The 17,027-nt window shown below is 38.8% G+C and overlaps 1 protein-coding gene across 3 annotated transcripts in view; it reads left to right on the forward strand.

The window, feature by feature from the left end:
- The window catches only part of osbpl10b (oxysterol binding protein-like 10b), a 42,860-nt gene that overhangs the window by 16,078 nt on the left and 9,755 nt on the right, over positions 1-17,027 (forward strand). For 2 of the 3 annotated variants that reach the window (XM_027150023.2, XM_027150025.2), the window contains 3 exons: positions 2,479-2,698; positions 3,616-3,764; positions 16,367-16,516. In XM_027150023.2, coding sequence (XP_027005824.1) covers positions 2,479-2,698; positions 3,616-3,764; positions 16,367-16,516 — 519 coding nt within the window. The remainder of the gene's footprint in view (positions 1-2,478; positions 2,699-3,615; positions 3,765-16,366; positions 16,517-17,027) is intronic. The other variant, XM_027150024.2, reaches the window with a different exon arrangement.

Raw genomic sequence — 17,027 nt, forward strand, 5'->3', positions numbered from 1 at the left:
ATGCTTTTTCTATCTTGTGATTTGTTTCGGGGGGTTTCTCTCTTTAGTCTTTATCAGGAGGTGAAATGCATTCTCGGTTGGATTAAGGTCTGGTGATTGTTATGAAGAGTCTAAAACCTGTCACTTTTTTCCACCGATGAAGTCCTTTCTTCTGTTGGCAGTATGTTTTGGGTGATTTTCTTGCTGTATGATGTAGATCCTTCCAGTTAGATTGAATTTAGATTTGTCCATGAATTGGCAGATGGAATGCTTGTGTAGGCTGGTGTATTTATTTTTAATCCATTTAAATCCATTTGGATATTTGTATGCTTATTTAAAAAGAACTATGGATTGGTTGATGGTGTTGGGGATATGTGATGTTTGGGGCTGTGGATTGTGTTTGGGCAAGCAGAGGAAGGGACTGTGATGGGACAAGTAGGGACGGGTTGGGATGGTGTTTGGGCACGCAGGGATGAAGTGAAAATTGTGTTGGGGATGCACGGACAGAATGAGGACAACCTTGTGATGTGCAGGGATGGGATAAGGATGGTGTTGTGACATGCAGAGATGGGATGGGGATGGTGTTGGGGCAAGCTGGGACAGGATGAGGACTGTGTGAGGGTAATCAAAAATGGTGTGAGGATGGTATTGGGGCATGCAGGGATGGGGATGTTTTTTGGGTATGCAAGGACAGGATAAGGATTGTGTTGGGCATGCAGGAACAGAAAGAAGACTTGTGTTGGGGCATGCTGTAATGGGATGATAACTGTGTTAGGGCATGAAGGGACAGGATATGGATGGTGCTGTGGAATTCAAGGATGGCATGGGGACAGGATTGGGACAAGTGGGGAAAGGATGTGGATGGACATGGTAGATGCAAGGATGGGTTGAGGATGTGTTTGGGCATATACTGTATGGATGGGTTAGGGATGGTGTGCGGGCACGGTCAGTGTTCCTGGGAGCGGTTTGGATTCATCACCCTCCCTGACTAGGATAAAGCACTTATTGAAGATGAATAAGATGAATTCATTTATTGTTCATAATAGTCGGTTAAAAGGACAATCTGGGATGGGATAGGATCATTCTGTTAAGATATAATGTACGTGTCAATAGTAAATGTTTGTGGGAACGGACTCTAATGTTTCTGTTACAAAAAATTCAGTCTAGGTTTGTTAAAAGCTAAAAACAGAGAAAAGGAAGAAAGAGATAAGAAAAAGTGACAGAGAGATGATTATGGTGTGTGTGTTTGCGCGAGCTTATAAGAGAAGGTGACAGAGGAATACAGAGGGAGCTGATGTGTGGGTGTGTTTGTGTGAGTTCTTTCCTCTTTGAGCGGCCCACAGTAATGAGTCACCACCTTGCGATCCTCCTCAGCTGTCTTTCCCATTTGTAGTAGAGGAGCTTCATATCTACAGCACATCAAATAATCAGACATCATTACTCTGTGTGACAAGCTTTAAAATAGATGACAAGTGCACAAGCTAACTCCTGCCAATATCACACCACCCACATTACAGTTCGGCTTCTCGATAAAATCCTCTGCTGTGCTGATGTGAGCGGGTCTGCATTATAACCACATAAAGGACACGATGCACTGTCATTTATTCCCCCTGACTCAAATGTTATTGAAAGATGCTCCACAGATTGAACTGAGTCTCTGTTACTGTGAGAATATAGGGATTTTTCTCATCAAACTACAGCAGTATGTCAGGTATTAAAATCTCTTTAGATTTAAATAATATGTTGCTCTTTTCCTGTAATTCACAGAAATCTGCTATAATAATGTTCAATAAGTGTTCTCAGGTTAGACAAGCACTCGAAAGCTGTTGCATAAGGACACAAGCACTCATAGTTTGCTGAACATAAGGTTGTGTCATTGAAAAGGTCATAATAGCTCCAGATACTGCATTCTATTAAGCTTGTATTGTTGTATGCGAGCTCTAAGGCTCTAATTACTGGAATTAATTGAGATTGTGATTAGTGTAAAAGGTCCTGATGGTTGTGGTGCACTAATATAAAGGGTATTCAACGAAAGTTGAAAATGTCCGGCTACTTAAAATTCGTTACAAAGGTATGTATAAGCAAGTAACATGAAATGGTGGAAACAGTTAACTTTTAAATGCTTAACCATCAGTGTTCAGTTCATGGCAGTTATATGCTTCATATTATTCATGCTTTTTTATTTTGACTGGACTTTTAACAGGTGTGTGTGTGTGTGTGTGTGTGTGTGTGTGTGTGTGTGTGCATGAGTGCGTGTGTGTGTGTGCATGTGTGCGTGTGTATGTGTGTGTGTGTTTGTGTGTGTTACCTGCTGAATAAGCTGCATTGCTTCATGTATGGAAACTTATGTATCCCAGTTGATGCTCTGTACTCTATAATAATTGGTGTCAGAACCATTTTATAAATAATAGCTTAAACCTTTTATGAGCATAGCTTTTAAGCATATGGTTCTGTCCAAGACTTTTTTTTAGTTTTCTAAAAGTATTGTTTGCTACTCAGGTCATGTCTCAGGCTGAGGGCCAGCAGAAGAACCTACTGCACTCCATTGAGTCTCTGCCGAGCCGTGGGCCTCTTTCCTCTCTCGATCCAGACCTGCTGCTGCTCAAGGCTACGTCTGCAGCCACGCTAAGCTGTCTAGGAGAATGCCTGAGCATCCTTCAGCACAATGTCTCCCAGGCAGCACGCAATATCACCACACACACACCAGGGCTGAGCACAGGTGAGTTACAGTGTGGGTTGATCTGTCTGGACACAATGGTGTAGATCACTACAGGAGGCAGGATGACAGGAGTTTTGCTGTTTCACTGTGGATCTAGACTGACATATTAGAGGACATGGTTGAGCTTTATTGTGACAAGTAAATAATTTTACTGGAATTGGAAAAAACAAACAAAAAAAACAAACATTATTATATGACAGACACTGAAGATTAAAATGAAATTCAAATTTGTCATTTTTTCTTAAATAACTGAAGTTTGGGTACAAAACAATATCCAAAGCACAGAGTAAAGCATTCTCGTTTACCAGTAGTGACTTCACCCAGTACCCCCCCATCTCCTCCTTAGTATTCAACAACTCTTACCCAAGAGTCTTTATCCAAAGGTCTGGCTATTTAACACAAATCAAATTTCACCCTGAACTCAGTGCAAAATTCAGAGTTCTCCACAGTTTTGATGTCTCACATTCACGTAGATATCTTTTAGATGCAGATTACAATACAAACTGCCTGATGGGAAATATTTATCGTTACACTTACGTTAACATCGACATTTACATTCATGGCATTTTACAGATGCCCTTAACCAGACAAGACTGTTTCACTAGGTCACAGGCCACTAGGTCACACTGCTTATTGCTGCCTGATTCTTAAAAAATGTCACCTAATGACTTTATAAATATATGATTTGTAGATAAATGCAGTAATGTCAAAAGTAGTAGATCAAAAATATTAGGTGCAAGAAAAATTGAAGTAAAACGTAAAAAGATAACAACCAATCTTAGCTACTGCAACATTAGCATAATTCTCCTTCTAGCAAGCAACTGTCACAGACTGCTATTTCATTAATAACAGACTGCTACTTCATCATTCTGCTTCATAAGCAGATCATTTTGAACAAATACTCCATGTGTGTGTAGACAACAATTCAGGCTGGTCTGTGGCAAAACCTGCAACAGATGAGCCAGTGGAGAATGGATCAGTGATGGGCCTTTCCAACTCCACCACTAACAAAGCATCCTCATCTCCAGCACACAGGAGCAGCAAGGAAGTGCACAAAGGTTCTGAGGTACCGCGCTCACACACATACAGTACACAAACACATACATATACACACACATACATATACACATACACCCACACACCCACACACATACACACACACACACACACACACACACACACACACACACACAAACAGATACACACACACACACACACACACACACACACATACAGATACACACACATTCATACACACACACACACACACACACACACACACACACACACACACACACACACACACACACACACACACACACAGACACACAGAAGAGTCTGTAGTAAGGCCACTTGTATATGTTGAGTTCTAGTTGTAGTGGCTGTGTATAAAATGTCAAAGCTGTCTGAAATAACACACTCTGTGGTTCTGTGCATTTCCTACGAACTTGCCTGGCACAGGAAGCTCTAATTGGATGTGCTCTAGTTTTCTGACAGGTAACTGATGCTCTGCAACAACCCTATCTGAGGGGGGATGAGTCACTCTATCTCTTTTGGGAACCTTTGTTCTTCTTACATTTCTGTCATCTTCCTGCCTGCTTCTAGAACTAGGCAACAATTACAGGCGCTTCACCATATTTGCATGTTATGAGCATGTGTGTGTCTGAAGTACACACTGGAATTGATGTTGTGCTGCTTAATGTGTCATTTATAAGGACAATGTTCACTCGGCACACAGGATAGTGAACAGAACCAAAGCTATGATATATAATGAATGAAATAACGTTCATCTCATCACTAATATTGCATATTTTTAATCGGTGGATTGAAATCCAGCACTTTACTTTTTAGGATTCTATTACTTATTACTGATACTACTATTTATGAAAAAATTGCAATGGTTTCCAGTAACATGCTTGAGTGTGTTAGAGGATATAGAACCGGTTGGATGTTGCCATGTTTAGCTGGATCATGCTGTGCTTATGGTGGCGCATGCGGCCATCCCTGGCACTCTGCCTACACAGACAGTGAAATATGCTGATAGGCCTCAGCACTTAGAGCTACTGAAATGAGTAACATCAATCCAGACTGTTCCCAGATGGAGTGTGTTGCTGATCACGTATGCTAAGGACAGACAAACCATCTTTTAAAGCACAAGATCATTCAGCCAGCTTAGATTAACTGTCCAGAAAAGCATTTGTGGTTTTTTTGAACATGATTTCAGCTGATCAAAAGTACAGCTAAATGCAGTTTCAGTCAACATTTATATAAGATTGAATTTTACAATTTTATGCAATTTATTAATGCAATTTTATGCAAGTGTATAAGATGATTTGACTAATAATATTAGTAAAAACATTCCAAGTATTTGCATTTCACACTAGTGGATCATAACCAGGTTGTAAGAACAGCTTCAAAAGAAGAAAAAGGAGCAAGAGACAAAAAATCAGAGATTTATTGAAAACTGCATTTAAACTGAAACAAGCTGTTCATCAGCCGATCAAAAGTTAAAGACCATAGCCCCAAAATACCCACAACAGAAGTAAAAGTGTAATTGACCCAGTGCCATTGGAAGCCATGTATGCCCATGCCATCACACTAGAGCCCTGCACGGGACTGTTTTTATAAACCCGCACTAGCCCGCTCCTGCTGAATTTCTGACCATTACCGCCCGTGCCCGCAAGCTGCGTGTTCCACTCCCGCCCGAACCCGCAATGTTTGTGTCCACTCCCGCCCACTCCCGCAGCAAAGGTGAAACCGCCTGCTCCCGCGAGATTTGTGTTGGGTCCCGCTGGAGCCCAATCCCAATGCAGCCCTCTACATCACACTGCCTCTACTATGTTTTACAGAGGATGTGGTGTACTTTTGATCATTAGCTGTTCCAAGCCCTCTCCATACGTTCATTCTGGTACAGGTTGATCTTAGTTACATCTGTTCAAAGATTGCTGTTCCAGTACTGAGCTGGCTTCTTTAGGTGTTTTTTGGCAAAGTATAATTTGGCCTTTCTAATTTTGAGGTTGATTAATGGGTTGTACCATGTTGTGAACCCTCTGTATTTGCTCCCATGAAGCCTTTTCTGTATGGTAAACTTAAATACTGATACACCTACTTCCTGCAGAGTGTTCTTCACTTTGCTGGATGTTGTGAAGGGTTTTTCTTCAACATGGAAGGGATCCTGCGAGCATCCACCACTATTGTCTTCCATGGACGTCCGGGCCTTTTTAAGTACTCGAACTCACAAGTGTGCTCTTTTTTGTACCAAACTACCAGAATGTACCAAACTGTTGGTCACTCCTAACATTTCTGCTATCTCTCCGATAGATTTAATGGATTTAAGTTTGTTCATCTTAATGATGGTTTCACTTCCATTGAGCGCTTGTTTGACAGCATGTTGGGATTTACAGCGACAGCTTCCAAACAGAAATGTCACACCTAGAATCAATTCCAGACCTTTTATCTGTTCAATTGATGATGGATTAATGAGGGATTAACAGCCCATACAGCCCATGAAATAGCTTTTGGTCCCTTAAAAAAGAGGCAGCTACATTTTAAGAAGCTGTAATTCCTAAACCCTTTTTCCAATTGTAATGTGAATACCATCGAATTACAGCAGAGAGTCTGTGCTTTAAACCCATTATATACAGTAACTCTATTTTGAATATGTTTTGGTGAGCAGCTAAAATAACCTGTCGGTGTCCAAATATATATGGACCTAACTATATATATATATATATATATATATATATATATATATATATATATATATATATATATATATATATATATATATATATATATGTGTATGTGTGTGTGTGTGTGTGTGTGTGTGTGTGTGTGTATATACACATACACACAGTGTCTTACATACTGTATATTGTCGCTTGAAAGTTTGTGAACCCTTTAGAAATTCCTAAACATCATCAGATTTTTTGTCCTAAAAGTAAACAGTGAACACAATCAAACAAATAACAACAATATTATACATCTTTGTTTAATTATTGAGAAAATGATCCAGCATTACATATCTGTGACATTACAGTACGTATCTGTGACAGTATGTGAACCTTTGTTTTCAGTATCTGTTGTGAGCTGTTGTGCAGCAATAACTGTAAGTAAAGTTTCCGGTAACTTTTGAGTACTGACAGTTAGCTAATGATTAAAAGATTAATCTACATATAATGATTAAACCACATGCTTTTACTCATAATAAAGCCCTGATACATGGTTGCCCTGAATCTGTATAGGTTTGTCCTTGTTTGCAGATTTCTAGAGCAGCCACAGTCAGTAAAATCAGTGTGTGTAATGGAGAGAGACTTTCATTTTTCGTTTTAATCAGCCCAACTCTCTGCACATAATATTAGTGTTTGCTGGTCAATAACTAGTCTCGTGTAGCCAGAGCTTCAGACTGAAGACAGAAGATCTGGACTACATAGCAGCTTTTATTAGCCATGGACTGTCCAAGAGGGCGTTTGACTGACAAACCGAAGTTTGTTTAGTTCAGTGGCATGTTTAGGGGCATGAAAATGAAAGTTTTGATGTCCCTACAAAAGAGACCACTATGCAACCACATATTGTTCAATTACAAACGTTGTGCAAATTAATGAGTCTATACCATGAACTTCATATCAGTTGGAAAATCCAGCATTTAGCTGATCCTCGTAAGTGCTCATTGTCACAATGTCGTGTGTAAACACGACAGCTTCCTTCTTCCATGGGGAAAGTAGAGCGTCACGTTGGCTTTGGTTTCAGGCAGACTGTGAAAAGAATATGCCACACATGTCTCCTGGAAATCCTGTAGAATGACACCAATCAGATGACTTTGAAACTCCTGAAGGTTTTCCAATTTTGTGTGCCACATGCATCAGACGTTCAGTTGACAGTTTATGGGCATGACATCTGAGGATAACCCAGTCAACAACTGGTTAACTCATTGTTCTGTACAAAATATTACATGAGTGCTTGAAGATCAGTATGGCAGAATAATACCAGTAGCCACAACAGAAATGCTTTTGTCGAGTTACCCATGTTTTTGTCCACTTTGATGTGGCCAAATATGATGAGGTGGGAAATGACATTATTACAATGCTATCACGACCAATTACAAGGCATCACATACATAGCATTAGACAGTTTGTTATATGTTAGGATTTGTGAAGCTTTTTTGACTTGTTTGCTATATGAACTGTTCTGGAGCTATGAGACCTAAAGTATCTGAAGTAACTAATATACAGTACCTAACAAATGAAGGAAGCTTGTAGTTTAAGCAAAATCAACATATTCTCACTTGAAAAGGCACTGATTGGTTTGTTTGGTTTTAGCAAATTAGGTGCTAAGGAAAAAAGTGCTGAAGAATCAATTAAGGATGTTGTTTGAGGCAAGCGGGTGTAAACATTTTACAGTTTGCTTGAACGTAAGCTAGTTTAGTTAACATTTGTTCAGAAAATATGCTTCTCTTTCTTGCTATCAAGCCTGCCTTTGAATCTCTAGTGTAAAACAAAAGAAGCAAACACAAGGCAACAAAAGTGCCTCTGCTGATTGACTGTTTGGGATAAGAGGAAATTGTGTAAATTTGATTTTTGCACAGAATGTTACTTTCAAGTGCCCTTTGTATGCATTGTGCTCAAAGAATTAGCAGAAGAGCCCAAGCAATTAAGCAGGTGCTTTGTCACTCCGGTGATTTCTCTCTTTTGAATGAGAAACTAGTAAACCATGGTGTAAAACAGCAGTACAGTCAGACGCTCCATAAATCTTAGGAAAGCTTTTTGTTTTATCACTGATGGCACTGCACCAAAATGGCACACTGTGTGTGTGTGTGTGTGTATGTGTATGTGTGTGTGTGTGTGTGTGTGTGTGTGTGTGTGTGTGTGTGTGTGTGTGTCTCTGTGTGTCTCTGTGTGTCTCTGTGTGTGTCTGTGTGTGTCTCTGTGTGTGTGCGTGTGTGTGTGCGTGTGTTCTGTAAGATGGTGCACACTTTCTATGCTTTAATACTAATCATACACAGTAAAGATTTTCATTCATCATACTGGTTGAAATGCCTGTGTGTTTTGAGTAATAACCTGATGAGGGGGGTAGAGAGTAGTAAACCGTATAACTGGAATACCTGATGGGGTTTAAGGAAACTGCAGTCAATGCATCTAAAGCAATTCAGCAACGGATAGTAATAAAGAAGTACAGCTGGAGTCATCTATGCACACAAGCATACAAATGAGCATTGTAACAAACAACATTTTAATTATGATGATGGACCATTTCTGAGTTTTCATGTTCATTTTGTGTAACGTTCATTTTCTGGTTGCAAGAAATACATTTTTGTATTAAGAAATATTTCATGTAAATATTTAAAAAATATTTAATGCAGACTGAAACCCATGATACACCACAGGTTCACTAGGTTATTTAAACGATTATGTGAATCAGTGCAATTAAGAATGCTATTTTTTCCATATTGTGGAAGTCCATGTAGTCAGATATATGGGTTTTTTTACTTGCAGCATTGCTTACATATTTTTCATTTGTTCATTAATTCGTTCATTTATTCATTCATTCATTTCCTTTTTCCTGGTGAGGCTCAAAGAGGCAACAAACTAAGTAGGTCAAGCCCGACTTCTTTATACCAAGCCACAGGTTCCAGCTCCTTCAGGGGGATCTTCACATGTTCTTAAACCAACTGTGAGATGTAATCTTTCCAGCAGGTCTAAGGTCTGTCCTGGGTCTGCTTCCAGCTGAATGTGTTTGATAAAGCCCTAGCAGGAGCACACCAGGGACACGCTCTTAACATGCTCAAGCCCACTTAACACACTCCTTCGAATTTGGAGAAGCAGCAGGATCTGGGTCGTTGAGCTCCATCACTGAGAGCAAATCCAACAACCCTGTGGAGGAACCTCATCTCCACCTGTACTGTGTTCTTTCTGTCACATCCGGTAACCATAGATTGGGATAGAGATGGAGTTTTACCAGTAAACAGAATGCTTTGGTGGATTTGATTTGTAGGTACGGAGCTAACCCAGCCACTGATGACTTAACTCTCAGTGCCAGTCCAAAGCCTAGATAAAATGGAAGGGTTGCATCAGGAAGGGCATCCGGTGTAAAACCTGTGCCAAATGAAATATGTGGTCTAGATGATCTGCTGTGGTGACCATAAACAGGGTGCAGCTGAAATAACAAGTGTATAATAAACACAATGCGCATGTCATTTTTATGGACATTTGACAAGATTTTTACTAAAATAACACTAGGTAATATATGTGGTGGTTTTGAAAAGAAAAAAAATGGAAGTGAGAATCATTTCTTCTTGCTAAGCTGAACTGATTGCTCTGACTCACTAAAATGATCCGTGATTCCCATCACTGCTGTCACTGTCAGCTCTGTTAATGTAATGTGACAGACAGATGACAGCTCTCTACAAATTTGCAAAGTGCAAATAATTACTAATTAAAATGATTAAATATTAGGTTTGCTATAGATTTGAAAAACACATATGTTAGGAACAAAGCAAAAAAGTCAGAAATTCAGTAAAGATATGAAACAGATGGATATGTTGGATAAGATGGATAAGTAGAAATCCTCCTATCCAGTCATTCCAAAAAATCCTTGGGCTGTACGTATAGTATGGCTAAAATCACAGTGTGTTTAACAATATAAAATACAACATATATAGTGTTCTCTGGTGAGCAGCACTAACATTGTGGTACTGCATTTTAAAAAATACACACAAAAAAAATCAGAATTATATCATTAAAAACATCATTTAAAAGAAAACGAGAATGTTCAGCATGTTATTAGCTGCTTATTAATCAGTCGATATGCGATCATGAATAGTTGTGTAATGATACATCATAACATGATGCATTTGAGAAGCAAAATGTAATGATGTGTGTCATGGAAATGTGTGATATCAGCATTCCATTATAATTAGTTATGCATGTAATGCAGTTGCAATGTGTGAAAACATGGGATGATTCTCCCATCTAAGTAATTTTCTGTGCTGTGATGTGACCATCACTGTATACAGACAGAAGCCTATATTATAATAATTAAAACATTAAGTCAAAGCTCTTCGGGTAGAGAGAGAGAGAGAGAGAGAGAGAGAGAGAGAGAGAGAGAGAGAGAGAAAGAGGCACCACCGAAAACAGGCAACTTAGGTGACTATGGAGCTATGAAGCTCGTTTCAGTCTCTGGACCACAAAATGTTTGGGAAAATCTATACTAATAAATCTATATTTATTATTTATTTATTTTTAATATATGCTTAACCTGTATTGCAATAATGTTTACAATATTAAAACTCTTTGGAGTATTTTTTTAATTGATTTAATTTTGTATATAAAAAATCTATTTCAGTTTTCCTAGAAGCATTTGAATTGTGAATAAATATATCATTTCATCCCTATTCATTAATATCCTTTAGATGGAAATAACTGGGATGAATAAGCCTTAGTTTAAGCACTGATATATGGTTTGCTATGGAAGCATTAACACCTGACACCTACGGAGAATTAGTGGAAATCGTCAGCACTCTCAATCTGTGTGGGCGTAAACTAGTCTGACGCAGTACGGTTCATTTTTATTCCTATAGTGTTTTTTTACAGTGGACCTTGTCTCAATCAGAACAGTGCCTACTGTGCTACGGTACACTATTCTACAAACTGCTACTGATCATTTATTTATTTAATAATTAACTGTGGATTTAATTATTGCTGCAATGCATTTTGCTGCTTGACTGTGATATAAGCTCAGGTCAGGTGAAAAAAATCTTCTACCAAACACACACACAAAAACAGGGCACAGCATTTAGCTCTTCATTAGGCATTGCTGCTCATTATTAGCTCTCTTGGAAGTTCACCACACTGTAACCATGACAACGCTCATACCAGTCCTCACAGCAGCTAATACAAGCTAACTATCTAATCTCGCTTGCTTTCTAAAGCACTGCTTCTCAAAGTGGAACCCGGACTCCTCCATGGTTCGATGAAACATGGCTAACAGGCCTTTTTTGTTATAATGCTAGAAATCACAATCATCATTATCAAACTTATTATATGTATTATTGGGTTACTGTAGTTCTGTTTATCAGCCTGTTTATTTGTTTGAAATGAACGATCACATCTGTAAATAATGTCAATTTGAACCTTTTGTGTCAGTACAAAGTTCAGGACTAAGCAAGATCTATGGTTCCAATAGCCAAAGTATTATTATAAACATTTAAATACTTAGATTTAATATAAGGATTATAAAGTAATTATAATGATGAGGAGGCTTGTGGACTAATTTAAGGAGTCCCTGGCTACAAAATGTTTGATAACATCTTATCTAGATTCTTTATAATGTATTTGGTATGTGTTGCCAGCTGTAGTTTCTAATTTACACAAAGTTGCTATAGCACTAATGATTGATTACTCAGATGATTGTGTATTGAATATCTTTGTGTGATGGATGCTGGAAGGTTTAGTGGCCGAGTGTTGAGACTGAAGGATGCAGTGCTGTGCTAAGGAAGACTATATAACATCATAAATGACCCTTTAATCTTTAACTTATTTTAATTTTCTCTGCTCTCTCTCTCTCTCTCTCTCTCTCTCTCTCTCTCTCTCTCTCTCTCTCTCTCTCTCTCTCTCTCTCTCACACACACACACACACACACACACACACACACACACACACACACACACACACACACACACACACACACACACACACACACGCGCGCGCGCATTCACGCACACAGGCACACACAAACACACACACACAGCTCATAAGGAGATGAATCACATGCTGAACAGCTTGCAGCAGATCAAATCAGACTATGTCACGGGACAACCCAGGGTCAATATAGACACTGAGCCACATGACATTCATTTAGACTCTCAGATGCAGAACCTGTCCATCACTTCTCAAATCTGGAGGTTAGTTCTCTAGAATCATATTGCCTAACTGGCAAGAAGGCGCATTAATCTAATTCATTTATTGATTTATACAACCTTGGCTTTTGTCATAGCAAAGAAGTAGCTTCGATCAGAAGATTATTTAAAATAGAGACAGACATAGAGCCAAGGACATATAAATCATCGTGTACACAGAAGGGAAATGCAAAGCTTTAGAGAAAATGAATATAAGGTGAGCATCACATCACATTACACAGATTTCTGATTATTTCTGATCTGAGTAACAAATGAGGCACAGTGCTGGCAGATGTTATAGTGCCTTGCAGCTAGGACACCGACTACTGGAGCGAGTTTGGCGGTAGGTTTTATGGCCCTGGCTAAAATTAGAACATGGCAAAGCTAATAGAGATAAAATTAGCATCAATTATATTGGCAAAGATGCAGCACTACGCATCATCATGCAAACAACATTTGTGTCATCTTGATGAGACTGCCATTATAAGTCATTTCAATTTATTTAGTTCAATTTTATTTTTTCAGTATAGGACTTTTAAAATATCATCAAATGTCAAAAAATATAAATTTTCAAGTAGTTCAGGTTCAAAAGAAAGCTCCCTCAGACAGCATGAGGTAGAATCATTAAGAGGAACTTCAGAGGAAAGTAGGATTATAACTCATTAGAATATACAGATGGAGAAGAGTAAAAGCACATAGTACTAAGTCATATTCCATTAGAGGATAAAGCCCCGATGTGTGCCTCAGGTGACCCACTGAAAATGTGGTACTTAATGTGATTTGATAAATGGGCAGATTTAATGCTCTGGGCAAGATTTCCTCCAACCTGAAGATGCAAGAATTATTGGTTAGTTAAAAATAAATAACTGCAAAATTACTGAAATACTTAATTAGATAAAGGCAAAGAATTTCCCCAACACATTTTATGTTGCACAAAATCCACACTTAATTAAAGGGGAAAAATATTAAAAAGAAAATAGAATGTTAAAAAAATAGAATAGAACTTGTTAGAATTTGGTCTTCTCTCTCTCTCTCTCTCTCTCTCTCTCTCTCTCTCTCTCTCTCTCTCTCTCTCTCTCTCTCTCCCTCTCTCTCTCTCCCTCTCTCTCTCTCAGAGCCATTTTCTGTTGTAAGAAACACAAAACACTGCTTTAACAATAAACACAAGTATATTAATCATTCACATAACCTACTGATACATACCATCAACTAAGTAAATGCAGGACAATAAAACAGTGTGGCAAGGTGAAGTAGAGATTATGTGCGAGTGTGTGTAGAATTCTAGAAGGTGGATGAATACATGAAGGAGATGGCTACTTGGGATGTTAAGACCTGTAATCACTTGTAATACACCCGCTTTATGGTGAAGAAGATTTCCCAGAATATACATATACTGTAGATGCAAACGGAACGCTGGGTGTGGAAATCATGTGTGTTTGTAGGGAAGTTAGGAGGGGCTTAAAGGATTTAAAACATCAGTGTAATCTCCCATTGGGTATCAGGAACAAGTCTCTCTCTCTCAGTCTCTCTCTCTCTCTCACACACACACACACACACACACACACACTCACACACACTTCAAATGTACACTTCAGAAAAAGACAGAATAGATAAAAATATACAAAAATTTAAAAACTCTCTCTCTCTCTCTCTCTCTCACTTTCTCTTTCTCTCTTTCTCTCTCTCCAGTGCAGTGTGCATATATCTGTCTGGCTTTGTTATTGTAACCATACAGAGGCAAGGAGGTCCAGCTGGATGGTCCAGCAAGTCTGGGCAACAGCAGCAGCAATGTGGGTGTATGGTGTATGTGTGTGTGAGCATGAGTGCAAATGTATGGGTGAGCAGAGTGGGAGGGGGCAGTTCCACCTCGGCTCAGGGACAGCTACTCAAACAGGGAAGAGTAGCAGAGAGAAAAGAGTGAAAGACAAAAGGAAAGAAGAGAACAGAAGAACTGCTGGGGGAAACTTTCTTACTTCTTACTTCCGCTTTGAGATGAAGGACTTGGAGCACATAATTAAACTGGTTCAGACATGAATGTAAGTTGGAAGAAATTTGTGTTGAATGTGTGGTGAATCAGCTTTCTGTCCTCAGTTTGATCAGGTTGTTGGTGGAAGGATGGGAGGAGTTTACTATAAGACACTGGCACATAGTTATTGATATAAAGACTAGAAAAATCAAACCTTAAATGTGTTGGTCTTTACTGTTTCATGTACTAGTCCTTTATTCTCTTGTACTGCAGTAGGACAAGTGGCAGAATTTCTCTTTAGTTTCACTGAGTTATCATAAAAGATGCAAACTTTCAGATATTTTGGTATATTGTATTTTCAGATATATCAAATGTTGCCGTGGAATAGAACTCCAATATTGTTGTTATATTGAAAATTAAAGTCCCACCGCTATATCGCATATTCAAAAGTCACTGTGACATGCATGTGAGGGTAATTAGTATATGATTTGGTATTTGTGAGTATAATCACATTCCTCGGTGCAACAAATTGCTGCTTTTTCTTTTTTTAATTTACATTTTAATTGATGGCCTCCATTCAGTTTTGAGCTTTTTTGGATGTGTGAGTGTCACATGATGTTTGAAAGTGAACTGATTGATCATTGCTTCACCCTTGTGAGGGTGCGGCTGCCGTAAAGAGAAGAAAGATGGCAACATGTTTCTTTTATGAAATATTCAGTTGAAATAGCACTGCTGCTCTGAGCACAGAACCGGGCTTCCTTATTTCCCACACCAAGCCCCATCCACTTCTCATGATTCACTGAACGCTGCTGGCATTAAGCAGAAGGCAGAGGAAAGGAGATCAAATCAACATAATAATAATGTTAGCCTCTTTTTCAGTTTATAGACCATTCACACAATTTATTGTTACTTGAAGCATGCTGCTGCTTTTCAGTTCCCATCTGGTGTCTTAGAGTTGCTTAAATGTTCATAAAAGAATGGAAAGTAATCCTCAGAGATGAAAGATGTGATATTTCTTACTTTTCTCTGAAATATGTCAATGTTTGATGAAACTTTGTGCATTGGGGAATGCACTTGAGGGCTGGTCTATATTATGCATTAGCAACTATGTAGGGCTTCCACATGAGTGGCTACAGCAGAGGCCCACACACACACACACACACACACACACACACACACACACACACACACACGCACGCACACACACACACACACACACACACACACACACACACACACAAGCTACACACTACACACACATACACACTAAACCAGGCCAGATCAGCTAAGAACACTTAAGACTCAACAGATTATGCCCAAATGAAAGTATTGCATGTGGAAACCTGGTTGATTGAAAATGAGCCTCAACAGGATAATGCCACAGCCATCCAGTTAAATATATATTGTTTCAAAAACATGCATTTAATTGGTGCTGATGTCATATTAGTGCTCATTGTTCATATTCTTTAAGTTAGCATTTAAGATCATGTGTAAAATGCAAACATTCAGTGCAAACTAATATAGTGAAAATAGAGCTAAATACGTTAAATACTCTAAATCTAGGTTTAATTTAGATCACAAACAGGAAGTGCATAGTGATATAGTCAGAACACCGCTGTACGTATGTAACCTACTTGTACAGTTCATATCAATTTTCAATCAATAGAAAAAACAAACTCTTCATCACAGATCTAAGCATGAATGTTATATACATTGGTCTTCGAAAAAAAAAAAGTGCAGTGTGTCTGCAGCAGGCCCTTAGGCATGATGGTCATATATGTAAGTTAGTAACCAGTTTGTGTGTTTCAGCAGCACTTCAATGCAAATGCAGTAGACCCCAGCGAGGAGAGCACAGACACTGAGGACAATGAGGAAGAGGACCTGGGAGTGTTGGATGAGCAAAGAAGTATCATTCTCCACCTGCTCTCCCAGCTCAAGCTGGGCATGGACCTCACACGGGTATGTATTATGCGAACACACACACACACACACACACACACACACACACACACACACACACACACACACACACACACACACACACACACACACACACTTTCTCTCTCTCTCTCTCTCTCATTGATTATACTGCATGTTAATCAATTGTACTGATCAAGCAACAGAACATTTTTAACAAACATTCTCTATAGGAAGATTAATGCTTGAACAAAAGTAGCAACAATGTATAGTAGAGATACGTGAGTGCTCATAACTGGAACTGTTTGTTGTGTGTGTATATTAAAAAAAAAATTGATAGGGTTTTAGGTTGATAGTATCCAACGTCTGTAACCTGGTAAACCAGTGTTAATGTATTTATCAATAGAGACATAAGCACTTACTGTATATACGTCTCTCTGGATAAAGGCATCTGCCAAGTGCTGTAAGTGTAAATGGAAATGTAAGGAAGAGGATACCAAATAGGTGGTGATCATCTGTTAAGACCTGCAGGTCTTAATGTGTTTTATTCCTG

The sequence above is a fragment of the Tachysurus fulvidraco genome, chromosome 3 (assembly GCF_022655615.1).
Source record: "Tachysurus fulvidraco isolate hzauxx_2018 chromosome 3, HZAU_PFXX_2.0, whole genome shotgun sequence".
NCBI classification, from domain to species: Eukaryota; Metazoa; Chordata; class Actinopteri; order Siluriformes; family Bagridae; genus Tachysurus; species Tachysurus fulvidraco.